Raw genomic sequence first — 26206 nt, forward strand, 5'->3', positions numbered from 1 at the left:
TGTCAAATATTACATACTTGTCAAAAATGACCAGTTTAATATTTTAATTATAACAAGTAACTGAAAACACACAAAATGGAGAGTGAGTAACCTTTTTATGAGCTTTGATTTGTTCATCTCCATACTTCTGCACTTCTTTTATTAGCTCTTGTAATTTCCGGACAAGCTCCAAGTGACAGCTTGCTACTTTTTCTGTTGATATTTTGAAAACATCCCAAACCGGAGCAAATGTCCTAAAAATAAAGGTTACAGGGAAGAGAAACATTATTTAATGTTGAATTCAATTTTTTTCTTTTTAAAACCAGCTACAATTTTATAATAGAACCCTGAGGTATTGATGATATGCTTATAAAGTGCACTCTCCTCTAAGACTAATGATATAAAAATGGCACATTCTTATTCAAATCCATTCCTTTTCCTATTCAAAGTCCTCCCTACTAACTTCAAAGACAAAATTAAATGTTTACTGCTTTTTACTCCTGTTAACCATGCACAGTCAACATAAATAAAACAGAACAGAATCAAGCTTACTAAGTCTTATATCTTGTACTTACGATGGACAAGTTCCAGTCCGTTATACCCGCGTAAACCCACTGAATAATAGAATTGAACAGATGTTACTAATCATACTGGTGATATTGCAAGTAAAACATCCATGTGGACTCAGAGCCAGATTGAACATGCGAGGCTGGCTGTTTTCAGAGCAGAACCTCACTAAGGATGGGACGAGACTTTTAGATGCTTATAATGCAGAAAAATTACCTGTTTGGCTGAAACCTCATGCTTGATCTTAGCCTATAGCAAAAAATTTTGGGAAATCACAGGAAAATCTTTTTTCATTATCAGATAACTTGAAAAACTCAAAAGAAAACCCTTGTTTTAATATACTTGGCAAAAATAACATTTAAGTTTAAGATCTTATATTCAGTGGCTTAGACTTTCTAAAACAGCCTTCTGGACTGAAATTTCTCAAGCCTGTTCTGAGGCAGATTTTTTTTTCTTTTAGATATCTTTAAAATCATAGTCCATATTAATGATGCGGTGATGATCAGAGACTGAAATAAATGCAGGCAAAGTTTGATGAAATAACTGAAAAAATTTATCTTTCTCATTAAGAAAATAAGGAATTAAATACAAACACTACAGTAGTACCATGTTAAGATTGCAGTACTAAAAAGGAGATTCAGAATTAATGTTCAAGTCCGTTAGTGTATCCCTGCAAATATGCATTATAATATTCTTTCCCTCTACAACAGCTTCCCTCATCTCCCAACGCATAGCCGAGAGCCTCTCCTGTCATGGAGTTGGGGAAGTAGCTATGAGCAGGGTCTTCAGACATTTACGGCCACATTTCCCCTCTCCTTCCACTTTTGTTTTTCTTCCTGACTGAGGCTGAATCTATTTCTGTAAGGAGGAAGGAAAATATCTTGGGTAATCAGTACAAGTTAGCTATGGCACCAGGACAGACTAAGCGTTAGGTGCTTGTTATAGGGCAAGGGGGATTTTAATTAACACATTCTGTATTTCTGACAATTTGCAGTCTTAGTTGTTTGTTTCTGTTCATCCTACCTTTTCCGACTATCAACTCTCTGGAGCATGGATCAATATATACTCTCATATATTCATATATACTCTCAAACAAACCTTCTTAACTTTTGCCATCTTAAAATTCAAAAAAAGTACTGTTGTATTACAAATGTCATACTTGAACACTGAACATGACATCTACAGTGACTCTTGCCATATGATATTTCTAAAGATGATGTAATATCAAGCTGAAATAGTTTCTTTTTTTTTTTTTTAAACTTTTAAGAATAGATTCACTGGCACACGAGAGCACCACAAATAAGGTAGAGAGCATTGCCAAGTTAAGTTGCATTTACAGTTACAAGGATCTTGTTCTGTTTTGTTAGTATGGTGCCTAGCACAATACGGTCTTTATCCTGATAGGATCTTTATGTAATACTATTGTACAACTACAAATACACTCCCACAATCACCACCCAGCAAAACACAATATAATATAATTGAAAGGAAATATTTTCTTCAATATATTCCAAGACAAAAATCTACATTAAGATGTGATTTAATGCATATAAAAGTGTCTGTAAACCCTGGTTAAATTGATTTTTATAGTTCTCCCTCTTTATGGCATCACTACAGGGAAGAGTTAAGGTTGTTCGGTGTCTTAATTGCACATTCAAACCTTACACCATGTTAAGGTTTCTTCTGAGTGTAAACTTTAACTGAATTTCCTAGGTTTGTAATGGTTGGTTTTGGGATAATTACAACACCTCTAATGTTTTTTACCCTGAACATACTGATATATACTGTCAAACATAGCACCTTAACTTTTTTCTCTCATCTCGGAGTTTTAAAAAAGTATTAAAAATGTCATGTTTGATGTCATAAATATAAAGGGAAGGGTAAACACCTTTAAATCCCTCCTGGACAGAGGAAAAACCCTTTCACCTGTAAAGGGTTAAGAAGCTAGGATAACCTCGCTGGCACCTGACCAAAATTACCAATGAGGAGACAAGAAACTTTCAAAGCTGGAGGGGGGAGAAACAAAGGTTCTCTCTGTCTGTGTGATGCTTTTGCAGGGAACAGAAAAGGAATGAAGTCTTAGAACTTAGTAAGTAATCTAGCTAGATAGGCGTTAGATTCCGTTTTGTTTAAATGGCTGATAAAATAAGTTGTGCTGAATGGAATGTCTATTCCTGTTTTTCTGTCTTTTTGTAACTTAAGGTTTTGCTTAAAGGGATTCTCTATATTTTGAATCTGATGACCCTATAAGGTATTTACTATCCTGATTTTATAGCGGTGATTCTTTTACTTTTTTTCTTCAATTAAAATTCTTCTTTTAAGAACCTGATTGATTTTTCATTGTTCTTAAGATCCAAGGGTTTGGGTCTGTGTTCACCTATGCAAATTGGTGAGGGTTTTTATCAAGCCTTTCCCAGGAAAGGAGGTGTAGGGTTTGGGGAGGATTGTGGGGGGAAAGACGTTTCCAAGCGGGCTCTTTCCCTGTTATATATTTGTTAGACGCTTGGTGGTGGCAGCAATAAAGTCCAAGGGCAAAAGGTAAAATAGTTTGTACCTTGGGGAGTTTTAACCTAAGCTGGTAAAATAAGCTTAGGGGGTTTTCATGCAGGTCCCCACATCTGTACCCTAGAGTTCAGAGTGGGGAAGGAACCTTGACACTTGATCAATCAACATGACACCTACAGTGAATCTTGCCATGTGATCTAAGTTCCCTCTAAGCTGCCTGGCCGCGCAGCAGACTATCAAGGGCTGCACAGGTGTGCAGTGGGGAGAGGCCCCGGCCGGCGAGAGGCTCCTCTCCCCTGGCCCCGGGCTGCTGCAGCAAGAGAGGGCCGGAGGGAGTCCTCTCTCCCCGCCACAGCCCGCACCCCAAATCCTTCATCACTGCCCCACCCCAGAGCCTGCACCTCCAGCCAGACCCATTAGTCCCCCGCACCTCAACCCTCTGCCCTACCCCAGAGCCCCCTCCCACAATCCGAACCCCTCAGCCTCACCCCCACCACACATCCCCTCCATATTGATGCACATAACAAAATGAATTCTGCACATGGATGTAAAAATATACAGGGAACATTGCATGTGATATTTCTACAGATGGTGTAATATCAAGCATAAATCATTGCAAACTTTTTTTTAACTTTTAAGAACAGATTCACTGGCACACAAGAGCAGCACAAATAACCTAGAGAGCACTGCCCTGTTAAGCTGTATTTATAGTTACTTTGCATGCAAAGCAGCCAAAATGTATTGGTGATTCTGTCCAGTTTTATCACACCACTGGCTCATCACAACCAACAGAATTGTTGCAAGCAAATTAGCTACAAAAAGGAAGGATGGTGATTGGTTGAGTTACCTTTGACAACACAATGGACCCACTTAATAATTAACTGAGCTATTAATCTGACCCTGTCTCTAGCTAAATAACAATTAGATACAACTATTCATTTAATTTCAACTTAATTTCCTAAATACAGCCTATGCACAAGATTTCAATGAATTCTACCTATATGGAAGGGCTGAAGACTGTTTTTCTGTTACTAAGATAATTCAGGACAAAGAAAATACTTACACAGATGCTACATTTCTTATAGGATGCACTTTTAATTTAAATTTGAACAAATTTACTCTGAATTTTCTGAAAATTCAATCTGTACTCAGAGAGTACCTGCTGTAACTTTCGGGAAGAACTGTTGTATTTTTCATACATAACAAAGAGCCTGAATCCCTGCTTTAAGTACAAAATGGAATTCAACCTTAATTATAGAGCCACAACAGCCAGCTCCATAACTGTTCCTCCAGTAAGACTGTATGAGCAAATGGACTTGTGAACCATTTTATATTTAAAATGAACCTTTTTCTATAATCCTTTTTTCATATAGCCATGTGGATTTTATAACTGGTGCATAATCATGTAATTAAAAGCCTTATTGTGATACAATGCATTTTAAAAGATTCCAGAGTTAAGGCTGTTACTAGAACTTTAATTTTGTTAATGCAACGTTCAGGTTAAAATCTTAATTGCATAAATGTTGCATACAGGGATTAATAATTTTGCTTTTATACACTTATTAACTTACCCAAGCTGTGTGTAATTGCTTGCTGATTTGGCTAGCTTTGTCATTGACCTTGAATATACCTCCTCTATTGTAGCCCTGTTAAAAACAAAACATACAAAATCCCTAATGTTAAGTAATCCAAATCACAATCAAAGCTATTAGGATCCATGAACATATATGCTTTAAAGGTACAGTAAAGGAAACTCAGCTTACCATGTATTATTTTAAAATGACAAAGGCAGTGTTTTCAATGTACCCTCATAAAATCCACCACCAACTTAGATTTTGTGTGCTAAAAGTCAGACATGGTGAATAGTGTGGCAGAATGATGCTTACAAACACTGCAGAAACTCAGCTCTTATGAGCTCTTTATCAAACTGTCTCAAGAGCTTCACAATAAGGTGGGAAGGGGAAGCCATTCTGCCTTCATACACTGCTGGATGATTTGCCAAAGGCTGTTTTAGTACTATAAATTTCTGATCTACAGAGTAGTGCAATTGTAACACATGCTTTTACAAGATACTTAACAACACTCAAATAGACAAATACTAAATATAAACAAAGCAATCACATTCATTGGTGAAGTAAGTTGCACTAAAAAGGTATTTAAAAGTGAAATTTTAAGAACGGGCTCATCTTCTAAGATCCCTCTGTACCGCTAGAATGGCATACTGTGATTTTAAGTGTTGTTTGGATTTGGAGTAACAGTATGATAGGAATAATGTCACTGTGGTATTTAGAGTGCTTTTGTTTGAATGACCTAGAAATATTTTTAGAGAAGCTCATCTGCACATACTGAATTCTCTTCCACCCTCATTTTCCGAGTTAATTTCCTTTGAAACCAAGTAAGCCTCATAAGAGCTGACATTTTTTATTTTCCTACTTATTAGATAAATTGTTAAAATTTTGAAATTTTGTGGGGGAGATTATAGAATTTTCCAACCCAGTTGTCTTGATTGTAGCTGTTCACTGCTGAAGTGGTGGTTTCTGATTTTCCCTTGTACTGGGACTTTTTAGGCAAAGGCATTTCCTTTGGTAATACGAGACCAAGGAAGAAGTAATCACTTGAGAAATTTCACTAGAGAGCATAAAGATCAATCTATTCAACTCCCAGTAAGATGACTAGGGAGGAGAAGACTCTGTATATGAGTTTCCCTCTGTCTCATCCCTACCCTCCAAAACAAAAATCCAGCCTAGACTCAGTTTTTATCTAATTCTGATAGGGAAGGGGCTACATTAAATACATTTTATAATTCAAATAAAACAATGGGTCAAAAACTTGATCTTTTACCTAGGATTAAAAAAATTACAAGATCTGTAGAACATTTTAAGAGGCATCACTGGAACGTTAAAAACAGATCAGCAGATATCTTTCTAAGAAAACACTGCTATGAGTAAGAGCTTGGATTGTCATTTTAAAGGAAAGGGCTTCAAGAGATCATTTTATCACTGTGTGTGTTTATTAAGAAGAAATTTAAAATATCAAATTTGAAACTAAAATAGAAAAGGCTTTTCACTTACAAACATGTTAATTTAAAAAAGATTTTTTTGAAATACTTTAAGAGTCACCAAGTTAACGTTACCTGATGTGACATGGGAAACACAAAGGAGTATATTTTCATGAAATCTAAAAACTTTATGTATTAGAAATTTGCCAATTTAATATCAGATTGTTTATGCATAGCACGTCCAATCACTGCACGTTTTCCTTTTTGATGTTTCTGCTCTTCTATTAATTGTATGGCTGAAGAATTTGTCCTTGATTATTCCACATTAGAAAGGACAGGTCTACAATATAAACTTACATCACTATAACTATGTCGCTTAGGGGCATGAAAAAATCTACACCCTTGAAAGATGCAGTTATACCAACCTAACCCCCGATGTAGACAGCACTATGTCAACATAGCTACCGCCTCTTGCGGAAGTGGATTAACTATGCGGTGTAGTAGCATCTTCACTAAAGCACTGCAGCTTTTTAAGTATAGACCTGCCCAAAGATAATTAAAATGTGTGTTTACGTATTTTTATACAAGGCTAGCCTTACCGTGAAGCAAACTGAGGCAGCCGCCTCAGGTGCCAGACAGGGGGAGAGGGGGAGGGGTGCCATTGGGACCCAGAGTGCAGAAAATTGTGTCTGCTGCTGGTGCATATGTATTCTCTCTGCTCTAGATGCACAGAGATGGTTGAGTGCTGTGCTGGAGGAAGGAGGGCACAAGAGACATAACAGGCAGGCAGGCAGAAAAGGTGAGAGAGAATAACAGAAAGCAGCAGGACCTACAGGGAGAGAGAGGAGGAGGAGCCTTTTACGTACCTCTCTAGCACCCCCAGGAGCCTGGACTGATTAATACCAGCTTCTCAGGGAGCTTCCTGTTTCCTGCTGTTTCCCTGAACCAACTTGAGGAGAACAGGCAGTCAACTAAAGTAGCAGAAGCCAGTTAGGCCCTTAAGATGCTGATATCTTCCCTCACTCAGGCCCTGCTACCAGCCTGCTTATTTGTCCCCTTCAATTCAGTGTTGAGAGCCACGATAGCTGGCACAGAACAGCAGTCGTGAGTGAAAGAAGAAAATGCCCCTCTGGGGCAGCATTCAGAAAAAGAAAAAGCAAAGGAAGCTTTTCTGTCTAAGCAGGAAGGAGCTCTCCTGAGATACATAGACACAAATGTTCACGGTGAGTCTTCTGGCCCCAATGAGGATGTGAGTGGTGAGGAGATGCCTGATCTTCCATTTAGTCAGAGTGCAGGTGACCTGGCAGCTACTGCAGCATCCATATCTCCATCTTAAATGGATGTAACCATGCACATTCCTGAAGAAAAGTGTAGATCAAAGAAGAGTGTGGTGGAGGCGCAAGAAACAGCTGCTGCTGAGTTTAGTTCCTTAAGTCTAGATGATCCAGGACTGTGGACTCACTTGAGCAGCAGCCTGAGGGACTTCCTTGTACTGCATGGGCCACAGCAAGTGAAAAACTTCATGTTCCCCAAAGACAATGAAAATAGAAGTTTCCATCCAACACATTACTGGCATGAAATCCCCAATGGTGACAAAGTGGAGAGGCTACGGCTTATGTACTCAAAAACCCAGAATGCTGCATACTCTTTTTGTTGAAAACTCTTCCAGTCTAATGTTCCAGCCACATTAGGTTCTACAAGAACAAAGGACTGGAAAAATCTGGCTAGAAATCTGTCATGTCATGAGAAGGCAGCAAATTACCAGAGAGCATTCCATAGGTGGAAAGAGCCTGAGATGAGACTAAGGTTAAAGGCCACCATAGATGATCAGCATCAAGAGAAGATTGCATCAGAGTCTCTTTACTGGCAAAATGTTCTGAAAAGGCTCACTGCCATTGTGAGAATGCTTACTACTCAAAACCTAGCACTGTGTGGCACTTCAGATCAGTGTGTGTGCCAAACAATGGAAAATTCCTTAAAATTGTGGAGCTGATGGCTTAGTTTTGATGCTGTACTCCAGGAGCATCTAAGAAGAGTCGCCACTCTGACAAAGCTCTGTCCTTGTCTCAGTGGGTCCCACGCTTCCTGGAGGATTTCGCTAGCATCAGAGGTTCACTGTGACCCTCCACGTAGCCCTTCTCTCTCTAGAGGCAAGGGTCACAGCCTATTGAGCCATTTTCATCATAAGCCAGCAAGGGAAGTGAGGAGATGTAACCCTCCCTTGCACAGTCTCTGTTGTCTCCCAGTCTTAGTGATTAATCGGGGAGGGAAGGGGGGCATCCCCAGGCCCACCCTCTACTCCAGGTTCCAGTCCAGGGACCCTATAGTAGCAGCTATGGTAGCTGACATTTTGGAAATAGGACGTGTAAGATTCCCTGGGCCACTTCCCCACAGCAGCCCCCACTTCCTCAATATCTACTTCCCCGTTACCTCAGGGCCTCCTTCCTTGTGTCTGGTATGGTTTGTACTGCTCAGTTCCTCCAACAGCATGGCTTCCTCCTACAGCTCCTGACACGCGCACCCAATTGACTAACTGAGAGGCTTTTAACTCGTTTCAGCCAGACCCTAACTGGTCCCAAACAACCTTCCCTGCTTTCTGGAAAGATCTTAATTGGTCCCAGGTGTCTTAACTGACCTGGAGCAGCTGCCATTATCCTGGTAACAGGGATTTGTTTAGCCTGGGGCTAATATATCTGTCTCCCACTACTTTTCCATAGCCATCTGGCCTTGCCCCCTCATACCACCCAAGAAATGTACACACACCACTACCTTGGAAAAACCATTCAAAATGAGATCATATAGTTACTGGTAACAAAAGTCAAACGGAAGATTGTGGCACATCTGAAGTGGCAACATCAGCAAGATATTACTCTGTTATTCTGGACTGCACACCTGACATCAGCCATATGGAACAAATGACTAATGGTGCGTTTTGTAACAACAACAGAACCTAGTGAAAATGTCCCTGCAATGGTGACTGCCAGAGAGCATATTCTAGAATTTATTGACATTGATGATATTACAGGAGCTGGTATGACAAAAGTGCTTCCTAAAAAACTGGAAGATACGGGAATTGCGATAGCTGACATGAGAGGTCAGGGCTACAATAATGGTGCCAACATGAGAGGAAAGAACAGAGGAGTGCAGACACGGATCCGAGAGTTAAACCCTCAAGCTTTTTTTGTCACATGCAGTCTGACTATTCTCAGTTGTAGAAGAGGACATGCAACCTTGATTTTATCATGAAATCTAGCTCCTCTTCTACTGAATTTTCACCTAAGAAAGAATGCTCAAATGAATCTCAATTTTGGTTAAAACTAAGCTTAATTAAGGGAATCGCTGGGAACTGAATGCCTCTAATGATTATATTCTTATGAGTGCATGAGAAACAGTGAAAATGATCAAATCAATCATTTTCCACAATTTGTGTTTTCCTTCTTTACATTATCAAACTACAATAATATTCTTATTAGCGTTTTAAACTTCCTTTAGCTATATCTTAAAATTATTTGGGTCAATTTTTGTTTAAGGTCCTAACCCTGCAATACTTACTTATACAAAACTCTCAATAAAGTCTAATGTTCCTGGAAGAGAATTCTCATAAATACTTACTTTTTAAAAAACAAAAAATTGCCCTTAAACGTAAAGTCCCTTAAGTTTTAAAGTACCCTAAAAAAACCAAAAGATTTAGCGTAAGCGTTCCACAAACCTATACTTCTCCAAATAAAAATGTGCCCTTTTGTAAGTTATACAGTATTAAATCTATATTTTTATTAAGAGCTCCTTTCTAAAGTTATTTGATAACAATCTGAATTATAAAATTCTAGTTTGTGCTCTACATTGTGCGTACAAGCAAGAACAAAAAAAAAATCTTTGCCATGAGTCCCATTAATGGTGGAAGATATGATAAAAAAAAGCTAGTGTGCATTATGTTTTTGCTGAGCATTTACCCTTGACTATGTAAAAATAGAACATGCACATTTTGTTGGCCTGAGTGTCACGTTGCTAGTCCTGCAGCTCACTCCTGCCAATTCTGAAAATATGGTAGGCACTCTTGTTTATTGGTTATATTTTTTTCCCCACACCCCCATTTACTCTATTTTGATTCCGAGTCTCTCTTTTCTGCTATTTTTTAAATTTGAGAATTTCACTTTATTAGGTATTATACTAGAGCCTGGGGAGCTGTTTGTTCTAACTTTATGAGCAATGATCGTCCTAATCTTTCTCGAACAAATATTGTTTTTACTGCCTAAGAAAAGAAATAAATGGTTTTCTTCAAACAATTAAACAGTACACTAATTTTTTTTTTAAATAGTTGACTCCTGACGCTGAATATTCTGGCATCTCCATCTTTACCCTTCTTAGCTCACTAAGGCAAATGTCAGCCAAATCAAATCCGCAAAGTAGAAATCAAGTAATAACAGAAGCGCAAGAGACAATATGCACTTGTAAGCAGAGTATGCCTAAAGAACGTGGAAAAATATAGCAGAGCCTGTGAAAGCCACAAAAAAATATGCATACCATCACATTACACAATCAAACTTTCAAAAGTAAACACACACAGGTATGCTAAGATTCAAAAATAGTAAGGTAAATACTTACCTTTCTCTTATAAAATCTGCTAGATCTTTTGTCGACAGATGTCCATGTTTCATGTTATGATAGAGGACATCAAAGCCATTGTTCCTTTCCCCCTAAAGAATAAAAAGACTTTATAGTTTAATCAAAACTATGAAGCACAACTTATTAAAACAATTATAGAACAAAGTATTGTACCTATACATTTTAATAGTTGATCAAGGAGGATGAAAGTTAAACAAGCTGGCTGTTCCTTATGCTTCAACTTCTGTCCACCAATTGCTTTCTTGATCTGCTCCAACCCAGCTTATTTCCTAACCACTCAATTTCCATTTAACCCAATAGAGAGACAAGGTAGGTGTCCTTCAGCTGTCCTTCAGAAGAGCTCCGTGTAGCTTGAAAGCTTGTCTCTTTCACCAACAGAAGTTGGTCTAATAAAAAAATATTACCTCACCCACCTTGTATCTCTAGTATCATGGGACGAACACAGCTACAAAAACACTGCAAACAATTAACCCAGTAGTCACAAATGAACTCCTTGCCAAGGTATGGCCACTCTTTCATATGCACTTTTTCTATGCTGTGTTGAAGACCCTCTTTTCCTTGGGCTTCTGAATCACTGTACCCCCCGCCATCCTAACCTCTCACACCTTGCAGGGTGCTCCTTCAGCACTGCATTCTTTCTCCCTGATCCTCCACCTCTGTTGTTGTTCCCAGAAAGTCTGTCCTTCATCCTCTCTTCTCTTTCCTCTATACACACTCCCTGAATCACCTAATATACTCCCATGGTGTTACTATCTTTGTGTTGATTACCTAAATGTCTCTCTCTAATCCAATCTCTCCCATTCTTTCCAGACTCATCTATCTTCCTGTCTTTCTGATTTTTCCTCCTGGATGTCTCACCACCACTTCTCAAAACAAACTTGTCAAACACTGAACTCTTTCCTTCTGCAGTACCTACCCTTCCCCTCTTCTCCATCACTGTTGACCACTCCACAGTCCTCTTGGTCACTCAAACTGACTTTTCACATTCTTCTTTCCTCAAATTCAGGTCCATGCCAAATTTTGTCACTTCTCCCTCTATAATATTTGGTAAAATGGCTAAAACCATTAATCGCTCTCTTTCATCCCCTACAACCTCCCTTTGCCTATCATCAATTATATCTGCGATATTTAGATTGTAGAGCATTAAGTGTCATGGACAATTATCTTCATAATGTACCAAGCGCACTTAAAAGGTGTTAAATATAACTATTAAGCAATTTTTTCTATTATTAAACTATTATTCATTTTTTCATTTACTATTGTACTATATATATTTATATTTAAACACAGTGTGACAGGAAATACTTAGTGTATATTATGTTATTCTCACAGCAAAATGACTGACCAACTACAATTGATTAACAACATGGTAAAAGCATCTTGACTGGTTAATAACTTAGATGAGTTAATAATTAAATCGCACTGTGCGATTAATATCACGTGCTGCAAAGAGCCGCACGAGACACATTCAAGAGCCAATCTAAGTATATCTGATCTACCTCATAGTAATTTTGGGTTTTTTTGCTTTATTGGTTCCAAACAACATTAAGAGTATTAATCTTATTTTAATTTTCAGGTTACCATTCATCACAATGTTAAAAAAAAAGGTGAATACAAAGTTCAGCAAGTTGCAGATTGATTTAGCTGTAGTTATATGTCTGTACCAATTTAGTCTCTTTACAGGTATGTAAATGGACTGTCTTGCATACAGTTAAGCACAGTAAACTATAAATGGATTAACAATTTTTTTTTAAAGTTTAACACTGGTGTAATGTTGCTGGTGCAGTTTCCTGGAGCTCATAGCTCAGAAAAAAGGAACAGAAAAATCTGATTAATAGAAAAATATAACTTGTTTGGCTAACAGATTTAAGTCTTTCCACTTTATTTGTGTAGTCTTTTTGTTTCAACTACTGGTCTAACTCGAAACTGGAAAAAGTGAAATGAGACGTCTTGGCTCAATCAGCAGTTAAGGCCAATGTTACCAAACTCAATGCAAGAAAATTCTTAGTACTGCGTACAAAGGAACATAAGTCAGAAAATACCTTAAGATCAAAGGGACCATAATCAGCAAATCAAGGTGATCAGAAGCCAGAACCGTATTTATTTACTCTACATAGGCTATTTGCAAATGCTAACCTTAGCCAGTTCAATACCTACTCCCCTTCCAAGTTATCACACTGCTTTGCTTTGCGTATCTAAAATGTAGACCAACGTAAAGCTAAACAGTACTTGCATACTCATTCAACAATAGGTGACTACTAAACTTACTACAATTTTCGCCTGACGTAGGAACTCCCATTCCTTTGCCTCCACACTATGCAGGCAATAAGGCATTAGAAACAATTCAGACAGAACTAAACTTACTGTTTATATTTTCATGAGACAATTTAGTTTCCAAATTTGGCCACAATAACTCTTCAGAGAACAACAGAATCTACTATACATGTATTAAAGTAAACCATTAATTTTTGCAGAGGAAACATTTTTAAATGCTCCCTTTTTAAAATACTGTTCTATTTTCTTCACATTTATTTGGTCCCCACGAACTCCTCAATTCACACACTAACATATTTCTAAATATCTTGAAACGCACACCACTTTTGAACTTCTAAAATTGACGGTATTCTCTTTAGTTTTCATAATGTGGTGGTTCTCAACCTTTTCCATACCGGAAAACCTTAATTCTCTTCACATTTAAAAATACAATTTCCAATTCCACTCAAATGCAGCCTGACAAATTCTAAGTACAAAATCATAAAGTAAGAAATGTCATTCACGATCTTCTAACGTAACAAAATGTAAAAATGAAGAGACTGAGTAAATGTATGTTAAGCTACATAATTGTTTAAATACATTTGCAAAAAATAAAGTGCATCTTCTTAGGTAACAAAACTTACCAAATTTAGCATAAAGGCTATATCTCAGAGGTGGGCAAACTACGGCCCGCGGGCCACATCCAGCCCACGGACCGTCCTCCCTGGCCCTTGAGCTCCCAACCAGGGAGGCTAGCTCACAGCCTCAGCTCGCCGTGCCACCAGCACTCTGGGTGGTGGGGCTGCAAGCTCCTGCCGGACAGCACAGCTGGGAGAGCCACCCGGTGTAGTGTATTATATTGCTCCCCGTAGGAATGTGCTACCTGACTGGCAGCCGTTAGTACACTGTAAGTAGCATATTCCTACGGGGAGTAATTTAATACACTACAAGGCTGTGCCTCCCCAAACAGCCTGGCCCCTACCCCCAGCCACCTCCTCCCACTTCCCACCCCCCTCAGAAACCCCACCCCATCCAACCCCCTTGCTCCTTGTCCCCTGACCACCCCCTCCTGGGACCCCCCGCCCCTAACCATCCCCCCCACTCCTTTTTCCCCTGACTGCACCTACCCCTATCCAAACCCCCACACCCTCACAGGTCCCCCGGGACTCCCACACCTATCCAACCACCCCTGTTCCCGACCACTCCCTGGAATCCCCTTCCCTTTTCCAAGCCCCCCACTCCCTTACCATGCCGCTCAGCACACCAGGACTGACAGCCATAAGTAGTACACGGTAATTAGCACATTCCTACGGGGAGCAATTTAATACACTACACTTGCCCTCCATACACTTTCAGAACCCTGATGTGGCCCGCAGGCCAAAAAGTTTGCCCAGCCCTGCTGTATCTGGCTGCAAATCAACATGTTTTAATGGTTATACCAACTACTGAAAATGAACCTTTCTTTAGGAAAATAACTAAAAAAATTTATCAGTGAATAAACCCACTTTCGATTTAATTCAAGCAGTCCTGTTAAGATCCCTTCTTAGTGTAGTTTCTTTGACTAGATGATAAAACGTTCATTAGTTCTTCCATGAATCTCTCAGCTGTGCAATGGGTAAATACAGGCTTATCAGTTAGTACATGGTACACAGAAATAGCTAAAGGGTACTTTAATGAATGACACAAAGTCTCCTAATGGCTTAAAATGAAGTAGATACTACAGAAGGGACTGAATAGAGGAGGCTGATGCTGGATCTCTTAATATTATTTGCACAAATAGAAAACTTTTTCCATTTGTGGTCATAGCAGCTACAGGTTGATTGTTACTGGAATTTAGTAAAATTTGTTGAATTCAAATCAAAACGAGACATTTCAAGGTCCCATGGTCCATGCTATCAAGAGTGTGGTTCTGGAAAGTAAATCCAACCATTCAAATGGGTCAGGAAATCTGTGATTACTGAAAGACAAACACTATTTCGGATAGATGATGGTCTGTAAGTCATTTCTGTCTTGCCCAAGCTGGGGCAGTCAAAATTATTCTGGCCTTGTCCAGTCTTATTTTCTTTATAATACTTTGAACGAGTACAGATGGAGAACACCATAGAGAAAATCTATTTCCCAGTAAATGAGAAATGCATCTGATATGGACAGAATCATAGAATTATAGGACTGGAAGAGATCTTAAGAGGTCATCAAGTCCAGTCCCCTGCACTCACGACAGGGCTATTATCTAGAGTAGACCATTCCTGACAGGTGTTTGTCTAACCTGCTCTTAAAAATCTCCAATGACTGAGATTCCACAACCTCCCTAGGCAATTTATTCCAGTGCTTAACCACCCTGTCAGTTAGGAAGTTTCTCCTAATGTTCAACCTAAACCTCCCTTGCTGCAATTAAAGCCCATTGCTTTTTGTCCTATCCTCAGATGTTAAGAACAATTTTTCTCCCTCCTCCTTGTAACAACCTTTTATGTCCCCTCTCAGTCTTCTCTTCTCCAAACTAAACAAACCCAATATTTTCAATCTTCCCTCATAGGCTATGTTTTCTAGTCCTTTACTCATTTTTGTTGCTCTTCTCTGGACTTTCTCCAGTTTGTCCACATAGAATCATAGAATATCAGGGTTGGAAGGGACCTCAGGAGGTCATCTAGTCCAACCTTCTGCTCAAAAGCAGGACCCATACCCAATTAAATCATCCCAGCCAAGGCTTTGTCAAGCCTGACCTTAAAAACTTCTAAGGAAGGAGATTCCACCACCTCCCTAGGCAACGCATTCCAGTGTTTCACCACCTTCCTAGTGAAAAAGTTTTTCCTAATATCCAACCTAAACCTCCCCCACTGCAACTTGAGACCATTACTCCTTGTCCTGTCCTCTTCCACCACTGAGAATAGTCTAGAACCATCCTCTCTGGAACTACCTCTCAGGTAGTTGAAAGCAGCTATCAAATCCCCCTCATTCTTCTCTTCTGCAGACTAAACAATCCCAGTTCCCTCAGCCTCTCCTCATAAGTCATGTGTTCCAGACCCCTAATCATTTTTGTTGCCCTTCGCTGGACTCTATCCAATTTTTCCACATCCTTCTTGTAGTGTGGGGCCCAAAACTGGACACAGTACTCCAGATGAGGCCTCACCAATGTCGAATAGAGGGGGACGATCACGTCCCTCGATCTGCTCGCTATGCCCCTACTTATACATCCCAAAATGCCATTGGCCTTCTTGGCAACAAGGGCACATTGCTGGCTCATATCCAGCTTCTCGTCCACTGTCACCCCAGGTCCTTTTCCGCAGAACTGCAGCCTAGCCCTTCGGTCCCTAGTCTGTAGCTGTGCATTGGGTTCTTCCGTCCTAAGTGCAGGACCCTGCACTTATCCTTATTGAACCTCATCAGATTTCTTTTGGCCCAATCCTCCAATTTGTCTAGGTCCCCCTGTATCCTATCCCTGCCCTCCAGCGTATCTACCACTCCTCCCAGTTTAGTAGCATCCGCAAATTTGCTGAGAGTGCAATCCACACCATCCTCCAGATCATTAATGAAGATATTGAACAAAACCGGCCCAAGGACCGACCCCTGGGGCACTCCACTTGACACCGGCTGCCAACTAGACATGGAGCCATTGATCACTACCCGTTGAGCCCGACAATCTAGCCAACTTTCTACCCACCTTATAGTGCATTCATCCAGCCCATACTTCCTTAACTTGCTGACAAGAATACTGTGGGAGACCATGTCAAAAGCTTAGCTAAAGTCAAGATACAATACATCCACTGCTTTCCCTTCATCCACAGAACCAGTAATCTCATCATAGAAGGCGATTAGATTAGTCAGGCATGACCTTCCCTTGGTGAATCCATGCTGACTGTTCCTGATCACTTTCCTCTCATGTAAGTGCTTCAGGATTGATTCTTTGAGGACCTGCTCCATGATTTTTCCGGGGACTGAAGTGAGGCTTACTTATCCTCCTTCTTCCCTTTTTTAAAGATTGGCACTACATTAGCCTTTTTCCAGTCATCCGAGACTTCTCCCGTTCGCCACGAGTTTTCAAAGATAATGGCCAATGGCTCTGCAATCACAGCCGCCAGTTCCTTTAGCACTCTCGGATGCAACTCGTCCGGCCCCATGGACATCTTTCCTGAAATGTGGCGCCCTGAACTGGACACAATGCTCCAGTTAAGGCCTAATCAGCGTGGAGTAGAATGAAAGAATTACTTCTCGTGCCTTATTTACAAGACTTACAGAATGTTTGCTTCTGCTCTAAAACAAAATTTTGGACATTTTGAATTGCATTTCATTGCCAACAGACCTATCTGTGGATACTCCCAAAGACGGAATCTCTCATTACTACTGAGTTCTTCAAGTGACTATTTGTGCTGCTGTCTTCTATTCCCGCTCAAAAGATCCACAGGCTGTTGACTTGCTCTATGGGATAAATGTCATGATGAATGCACCAGTTCCACAATTCCACAGCTTCCTTCCACAGCTGTCTAGAATGAGCTCCTCTTTGTTTGCAGACATAGAACATTGCCTCATTATCTGACCCACTTGTATCACTTTGTCTTGCAGATGAGGGAGAAAGAACTTGAGAGAACACAAAACTGCTCTCAATTTTAATATGTTCATATGCAGATTCTTTTCCCAGGGGTTCCAATGTCCATGAATTACCAGGTTGTTTAAAGAAAAGGAGGACTTGTGGCACCTTAGAGACTAACCAATTTATTAGAGCATAAGCTTTCGTGAGCTACAGCTCACTTCTTCAGATGCATATCGTGGAAACTGCAGCAGGCTTTATATATACACAGAGAATATGAAACAATACCTATTCCCACCCCACTGTCCTGCTGGTAATAGCTTATCTAAAGTGATTTCCAGCACAAATCCAGGTTTTCTCACCCTCCACCCCCCCACACAAATTCACTCTCCTGCTGGTGATAGCCCATCCAAAGTGATAACTCTTTACACAATGTGCATGACAATTAAGCTGGGCTATTTCCTGCATAAATCCAGGTTCTCACATCCCCCCCACCCCCATACACACACAAACTCACTCTCCTGCTGGTAATAGCTCATCCAAACTGACCACTCTTCAAGTTAAAATCCAAGTTAAACCAGAACATCTGGGGGGGGGGGTAGGAAAAAACAAGAGGAAACAGGCTACCTTGCATAATGACTTAGCCACTCCAAGTCTCTATTTAAGCCTAAATTAATAGTATCCAATTTGCAAATGAATTCCAATTCAGCAGTTTCTCGCTGGAGTCTGGATTTGAAGTTTTTTTGTTTTAAGATAGCGACCTTCATGTCTGTGATCGCGTGACCAGAGAGATTGAAGTGTTCTCCGACTGGTTTATGAATGTTATAATTCTTGACATCTGATTTGTGTCCATTTATTCTTTTACGTAGAGACTGTCCAGTTTGACCAATGTACATGGCAGAGGGGCATTGCTGGCACATGATGGCATATATCACATTGGTGGATGTGCAGGTGAACGAGCCTCTGATAGTGTGGCTGATGTTATTAGGCCCTGTGATGGTGTCCCCTGAATAGATATGTGGGCACAGTTGGCAACGGGCTTTGTTGCAAGGATAAGTTCCTGGGTTAGTGGTTCTGTTGTGTGGTATGTGGTTGTTGGTGAGTATTTGCTTCAGGTTGCGGGGCTGTCTGTAGGCAAGGACTGGCCTGTCTCCCAAGATTTGTGAGAGTGTTGGGTCATCCTTTAGGATAGGTTGTAGATCCTTAATAATGCGTTGGAGGGGTTTTAGTTGGGGGCTGAAGGTGACGGCTAGTGGCGTTCTGTTATTTTCTTTGTTAGGCCTGTCCTGTAGTAGGTAACTTCTGGGAACTCTTCTGGCTCTATCAATCTGTTTCTTTACTTCTGCAGGTGGGTATTGTAGTTGTAAGAAAGCTTGACAGAGATCTTGTAGGTGTTTGTCTCTGTCTGAGGGGTTGGAGCAAATGCGGTTGTATCGCAGAGCTTGGCTGTAGACGATGGATCGTGTGGTGTGGTCAGGGTGAAAGCTGGAGGCATGCAGGTAGGAATAGCGGTCAGTAGGTTTCCGGTATAGGGTGGTGTTTATGTGACCATTGTTTATTAGCACTGTAGTGTCCAGGAAGTGGATCTCTTGTGTGGACTGGACCAGGCTGAGGTTGGTGGTGGGATGGAAATTGTTGAAATCATGGTGGAATTCCTCAAGGGCTTCTTTTCCATGGGTCCAGATGATGAAGATGTCATCAATATAGCGCAAGTAGAGTAGGGGCTTTAGGGGACGAGAGCTGAGGAAGCGTTGTTCTAAATCAGCCATAAAAATGTTGGCATACTGTGGGGCCATGCGGGTACCCATAGCAGTGCCGCTGATCTGAAGGTATACATTGTCCCCAAATGTGAAGTAGTTATGGGTAAGGACAAAGTCACAAAGTTCAGCCACCAGGTTAGCCGTGACATTATCGGGGATAGTGTTCTTGACGGCTTGTAGTCCATCTTTGTGTGGAATGTTGGTGTAGAGGGCTTCTACATCCATAGTGGCCAGGATGGTGTTATCAGGAAGATCACCGATGGATTGTAGTTTCCTCAGGAAGTCAGTGGTGTCTCGAAGGTAGCTGGGAGTGCTGGTAGCGTAGGGCCTGAGGAGGGAGTCTACATAGCCAGACAATCCTGCTGTCAGGGTGCCAATGCCTGAGATGATGGGGCGCCCAGGATTTCCAGGTTTATGGATCTTGGGTAGTAGATAGAATATCCCAGGTCGGGGTTCCAGGGGTGTGTCTGTGCGGATTTGATCTTGTGCTTTTTCAGGAAGTTTCTTGAGCAAATGCTGTAGTTGCTTTTGGTAACTCTCAGTGGGATCAGAGGGTAATGGCTTGTAGAAACTCGTGTTGGAGAGCTGCCGAGCAGCCTCTTGTTCATATTCCGACCTATTCATGACGACAACAGCACCTCCTTTGTCAGCCTTTTTGATTATGATGTCAGAGTTGTTTCTGAGGCTGTGGATGGCATTGCGTTCCGCATGGCTGAGGTTATGGGGCAAGTGATGCTGCTTTTCCACAATTTCAGCCCGTGCACGTCGGCGGAAGCACTCTATGTAGAAGTCCAGTCTGCTGTTTCGACCTTCAGGAGGAGTCCACCTAGAATCCCTCTTTCTGTAGTGTTGGTTGGGAGACCGGTTTAACTTGGATTTTAACTTGAAGAGTGGTCAGTTTGGATGAGCTATTACCAGCAGGAGAGTGAGTTTGTGTGTGTATGGGGGTGGGGGGGATGTGAGAACCTGGATTTATGCAGGAAATAGCCCAGCTTAATTGTCATGCACATTGTGTAAAGAGTTATCACTTTGGATGGGCTATCACCAGCAGGAGAGTGAATTTGTGTGGGGGGGTGGAGGGTGAGAAAACCTGGATTTGTGCTGGAAATCACTTTAGATAAGCTATTACCAGCAGGACAGTGGGGTGGGAATAGGTATTGTTTCATATTCTCTGTGTATATATAAAGCCTGCTGCAGTTTCCACGATATGCATCTGAAGAAGTGAGCTGTAGCTCACGAAAGCTTATGCTCTAATAAATTGGTTAGTCTCTAAGGTGCCACAAGTCCTCCTTTTCTTTTTGCGAATACAGACTAACACGGCTGTTACTCTGAAACAGGTTGTTTAAGTGAGCTTTCAAGGATCTAGAATGGGTGGAAGACCCTCATCCTCCGAAATATGTGGAATAGAATCCCTTTCCCAATTTTTTTTGGGGGGGGGGACCTTCTTCTATAGCACCTACCTCCAATAGTGAGCAGACTTCTGTTCTTAACAGATACTGGTGATAGGGATCCCTGAAGGAAGGTTTGGGAGAAAGTGGATGTCAAACTGGATGGAGAAACACCTCTGAATGACTTCCTGAATCCCTCTGTGTCTGTAATGATAGCACTCTCCAGAAGTTGAAAAAGTGGGAAAGTTGGCTTTCCAAAGGGAAGAGGGGAGCGAGGACGTAGGTAAATGACTCATAGCTGGTTTGAGGCTCTCAAATATCTCTGCTAAGACGACGAGGACGTAGCCCAGAGGTGGGCAAACTATGGTCCGGAACCCTCCAGCCCGGCCCCTGAGCTCCTGGCCTGGGAGGCTAGCCCCCGTCCCCTCCCCCACTGTTCCCCCTCCCGCGCAGCCTCAGCTCACTGCGCTGCTGGCACAATACTCTGGGCAGGGGGGCTGTGTGCTCCTGAGGCGGCACAGCTGCAGAGCCCTGGCCTGACCTGGTGCTCTGTGCTGCACGGCAGTGGGGCTGTAGCGCCACCAGCCACAGGTGCTCCAGACAGCACAGTAACAGGGCAGGGAGCGTTGGATCGAGAGCAGGGGAGTTCGAGGGGGTAGCCAGGGGGCAGAGAATGGGGGTTGAATGGGGGCAGAGGTCCTGGGAGGGCAGTCAGGAATGAGAGGAGGGGTTGGATAGAGCAGTGGGGAGCAGTCAGGGGACAGGGAGTGGTGGATGGGGCAGGAGTCCCAGGGGGGCAGTCAGAGGACAGGGAACAGGGAGGGTTGGATGGGGTAGGAGTCCTGGGGGGGCTGTCAGGGAGTGAGAAGCAGGGTGGGGTCGAACAGGGGTCAGGCCTTGCCTGGCTGTTTGGGGAGGCACAGCCTCCCCTAATCGGCCCTCCATACAATTTTGGAAACCCGATGTGGTCCTCAGGCCAAAAAGTTTGCCTGCCCCTGACGTAGCCAGTTCCCCGTTTTGGGGGAGACGTAAATTTTTCTTTTTGGCTGTTGCTGATTTAATCTTTTGGGAGCAAAACAGGCTGAAAAATAAGAAAATAGGCTGTCTGTGGGATCTGCAAGTAGGAATGCCGAATCTTCCAAGCAATTGACAGATATTGAGGGATTATAGCCATAGCTCTACTAACCTTTGGTTTTTGCACATCAGCTCTAGCACTAAAGGAATTCATCATCCTCAAATGGAAGGCATTCCACTTGGGTTCTTGCTTCAGGAGGCAGATTAGATGATCAGATCCGTGAATGGCACCTCAAGGTAATAGTTGAAGCTATCCTAAAAACTGCATCCAAGGAGCCAAAGGAAGCTCTTAATGCATGTCTGGGCTGCTAATCAGTGCTCAGAAACAAAAGCTTTGACCAGTTTCTTTTGCTCCTCAGGTATGGATTTATCAAATATAGCCATCTTCTTCCACAGATAGTACTGGTATCTGGACACTAAAACTTGCTAATTAAATACTCTAATGCCCAGTGAAGCTGAAGAGAAGATCTTTCTTCCCTGGGCATCTAGCTTTTTAACTTGCTGTTCAATGGGGTGAAATGAGCCCATCCCTCCTCTTATTCTCTGGACAACAGCAGTGGCAGCTAGTGTGTTAGGACCAAGGTGTATACGAAACAGGAAAAACCCTCAACTGGAAACTGGTAGATCCCACTGGCCTTTTTTGGAGATCACTTGTCCAGGGGAAGGATTCAGCCACATACTAGTAGAGTAGTAGTAGCAGCTGTACCCTCAGTAGTATCACAACACCTATCAGACCTGGACCCGTGTGCTAGGCACTGTACTACAACCAGCTCTGTTTGTACCCCCTTCTGTACAGGGAGAGTGATTTTACCCTTGGAAGGACACCCCAAAAAGTCAAATATGGAGTGAGATACCTCTTCCACTGACACAATAGAATTTTCAACGTGGAGGCCATTCTCTCTACCAGCCCATGGAACTGAATCACATCTTCTCATTGAGGAAGTGGCAAAGGAAACCCAAATGTTTTCATCAGATGAGGTTTGATCATCTGGCTCTAGATCCATCTTCTGGAGTCCAATAGGTCCCCTAAGGTCCTTCCTCTGACAATGTGTCCAGGGCTAATAACATGAGACAATTCTCTGGCAACTGGAGAGTCACACTGATCTGGTGCATGCAACATCCCTCAATCCGTTAGAGTGGAAAGTTTCTTAAAAGTTTGTCTAGGGAAGTGATACTCAGACAGACTCCTGAGCCGCAAGTGGCTCTTTAATGTGTCTCCTGAGGCTCTTTGCAACACATGATATTAAAACACTGTGATATAATATAATAAAAGCATCCTGATTGGTTAACTAATAATAACCAATGATAAAATAATAATTCTTGGTCAGTTAGTTTGCTGTGAGAATAGTGTGTATGTATTTAAGGATTCAGACCTTCCAGTTTCTTTTAGCAATAGGTACCACCCTCTGCTATAACGTGGAGAAGCAGTGAAATCAGATGCTGATTTCCCATCTTCCCTCTCAATCCAACACCAGCAGATATGGCTCTTTTGGGGTAGGAGGAGAGCTGTTTTTCACCTGCAACATCTCCAGGGAGGTTAGTTCCAATACTCCTCACATCATTTTGAAGGATTGCTTTGTGAATATCTCTGTAGTAAAAAGTATCTGTTGAATGGGGATTGTGTCAGTCCTCCCCAACAAGACTGCAGCTTTGTGTGTGTGAACCCTTCCACACACAATCACCACTGGTTATTCAGGACTTCTGGTATTGCTTTCTTTTCCTCCCACAGGAATTGAAGATTTTCTCTTCAGCAGCTGGGCTTCAGATTGATACTTCTCTTCTGACACTGTCATAAAGGGGGTCCTTCTCAGATGTCAGGGGAGAGAGCAGGGCAAAGAGAAAATGGGGCTTCCAGTATCCATAAATATTTCTATTAAATAGGCCCATGTAAGGATATTATTTACCCAAACTATGCATACAAAAAAGTAAGGGTCACAGAAAGTGAAGGAAGCTAACCTTTAGATGATATTTCATTTCAATTTCCCTTCATCAGCAACTAAACAATGTTCTCATGAAAATGAAGTAGCCCTGTCAGCAACTCTTCAGCCTGAATTCAGTTTTTCTACAACCTGTACATAACAGGAAACTGATTACAGGAACTCCCTGTTTTGTTGAACTACCGTAATACATCTTGAAATTTCCAAGAAGAAATTCTCATGTTTTATATGTAGCAAATTTGAACGTAAAGCTTATGTTTGGTATAGTAGCCAGAATTAACTTGGCACATCTGCAGCAGTACTGATTTCCTACATTTTTAATCAAGTAGTACCAAGTACAAGGACTGTCTACTTTGCACACTGTCTATTAGCATAAAACATAAATACAGACCTAGCTCCTAACATAAGTATGTGTAAAATGCATCACCTCTTAAGTTTATCCTGAATTTTCCTGCACTAGACAAGACAGATACCTATGTCTTACAGTTAATGGGAAAAGCAGCTAACACCATTATTTTATCCGCAAAACTCATCAGATGAGCTGCTAACAAACAGTAAATATGTGCAGATCCAAAGCAGCAGTCCTTTCCGTCCATGATCAAACTTTAATTGTCTTTGATTATAGAAATTTAGAACACAGATTGTCTTATCCCATCAAGGACGGGAAAGGTAAACAAACATCTGACAAAAGTCAATTATACTATTTTATCTAAGCTTTATTAGCTAACTGGTACCTTCTGAGTTTGTGCAGGAGTATGCTTTGCCTAGAATCATCTATCCAAAATTCAAATAGCTCCACTCCCTGACAGTAATGTGAAAAAGGAATTAGAAAAATACTCTGTTATGAAACACAATTTAAATATGATTTGTTTAAGCCTAAAAAAACCAACTTATTCTCTAGGAAACAAGCAAACAGACATTCAAAAACTACAGATGGAAAAAGTCCTCTGACTTAATAGGATTTTATTTTAATCCATAAAAAGTCGAAGTCTCTTAACTTTGAATTCGTATGAAATGAAAACTGGATAATTTCCTGTTTTCAAACCATCACTCATTTTAATTGATGTGCCTTTGTACCCACACTTTTTTAACAATAAACCATTATAGAAACATTTTAATTAAGATACTTAAAGTTATAAATGAAACAGCAGCAATCATTTGGAGGTCACATACTACATTATAATGAATTCTGGTCCTTATGTTCTTGGTCAAAACTCCATTTATTACAAGAAGTACAACCCCATGGAGATGTTGCAAGACCCCTGACATGCCGTCCTGAATAGTGCCATGACCAGATATTTCCTTCTTTATCAACAATGAAACCGAAATTCTAGAATACTCATTCACATTCTCTCATATGTCAACCCTACAATGTATTTGAAAATGCAGTGCCTACATTACTGGTTATCTGTCAAGTTGTCTTTCTTGAATGTTTCAGTGGAATCTACTCTACAGGAGGCTACTGGTAATACTAAACAACTATGTACTGATTTTGAAAAGCTTTTCAAGCCAAAAGGTGAAGCCTGCAGAAGCCCACAAGGTGAAGTTGACCAGTTGACCCAACAGATCAAATTCAGCATCCGTGACCACACTTCCAAACTTTCAGCTCCATAAGGCACATATTATACACCAATGACAGTGTAGTTGTAGCCATGTCAGTGGCTGGATATTAGAGAAACAAGGTGGATGAGGTAATATCTTTTATTGGACCAACTTCAGTTGGAGAGACAGGAAGAGCTTGTCTCTCTCACCAACACAGGTTGGTTCAATAAAAAAACATTACTTAACTCCTCGTCACACCTATGACAGTTAGTTCACTACTTTATAAACAAAACGCTAGCCTTCTGACAAATGTTAATTATTGTGTGTTTGCAAAGGGTGAAAAAAAACAGAAACTAGAGCTGCTTCCATACACATGAGAAAAGGAACAACTAATTGTGTTCATATTAAAATTACTCTCTTCCACATTCACCACAAAACAAGACTAGAAATATCTGCCTCTTTTTGTTGGGGCTCTGGTCAACTCTAAAGAGCTCATTTTTAATATTAAGTGCAAAATTCTAGAATTAAGTGCAAAGATAAAGTTGTCAGATCAAACAAACATAAAATCAGGTAATTCTAATTTACAATTGCCCCGGCACTGCTAACTCTGTCATATTCCAAAGTATGTATATTTTAAGTAATACTTTAACCGGATTATGACAAAGGCTTACATTTAACAAGTAGAAGAGGAGCAGAAAACAACACATCTGTAGCAGAGATCTCCTTCCTGAAACAACTTTAACATGAGATTTACTGATTTTTGAGTTCTTCTCTACGGAACTTCAAATTGTGCATGCTCATGTCTGTATTTTCAAATATTCATAACTTATTTTAAAACCAATTCCTCCTCCACAAATTCAGTTAAATATGCTATTCATTAAGGTTTATTAATATACGAATGAACTAACTTATTTCACTCACACTCGTGTAAATCAGGTGACTCCCCTGAAATCAAGTGGTACAGTATTAGTGTAACACTGGTGTAAGGAGAATCAGGCCTCAAAGTTTTAAAGTAAACTTAAAGGGGTTTTTTGTTTTAATTTGAGACACATTACTAA

At 41.0% G+C, this 26206-nt stretch overlaps 1 protein-coding gene across 5 annotated transcripts in view; it reads right to left on the minus strand.

The window, feature by feature from the left end:
* The window catches only part of FCHO2 (FCH and mu domain containing endocytic adaptor 2), a 217092-nt gene that overhangs the window by 182463 nt on the left and 8423 nt on the right, over positions 1 to 26206 (minus strand). For 3 of the 5 annotated variants that reach the window (XM_073344292.1, XM_073344294.1, XM_073344289.1), the window contains exons 2-4: positions 10652 to 10743; positions 4623 to 4697; positions 92 to 233 (exon numbers count right to left, since the gene is read on the minus strand). In XM_073344292.1, the coding sequence (XP_073200393.1) occupies positions 92 to 233; positions 4623 to 4697; positions 10652 to 10743 (309 nt within the window). Of the gene's footprint in view, positions 1 to 91; positions 234 to 4622; positions 4698 to 10651; positions 10744 to 11588; positions 11708 to 14430; positions 14530 to 26206 lie in introns of all 5 variants that reach the window. The other 2 variants (XM_073344290.1, XM_073344293.1) reach the window with 2 other exon arrangements.

Source organism: Lepidochelys kempii, chromosome 5 (assembly GCF_965140265.1).
Source record: "Lepidochelys kempii isolate rLepKem1 chromosome 5, rLepKem1.hap2, whole genome shotgun sequence".
NCBI lineage: Eukaryota > Metazoa > Chordata > Testudines > Cheloniidae > Lepidochelys > Lepidochelys kempii.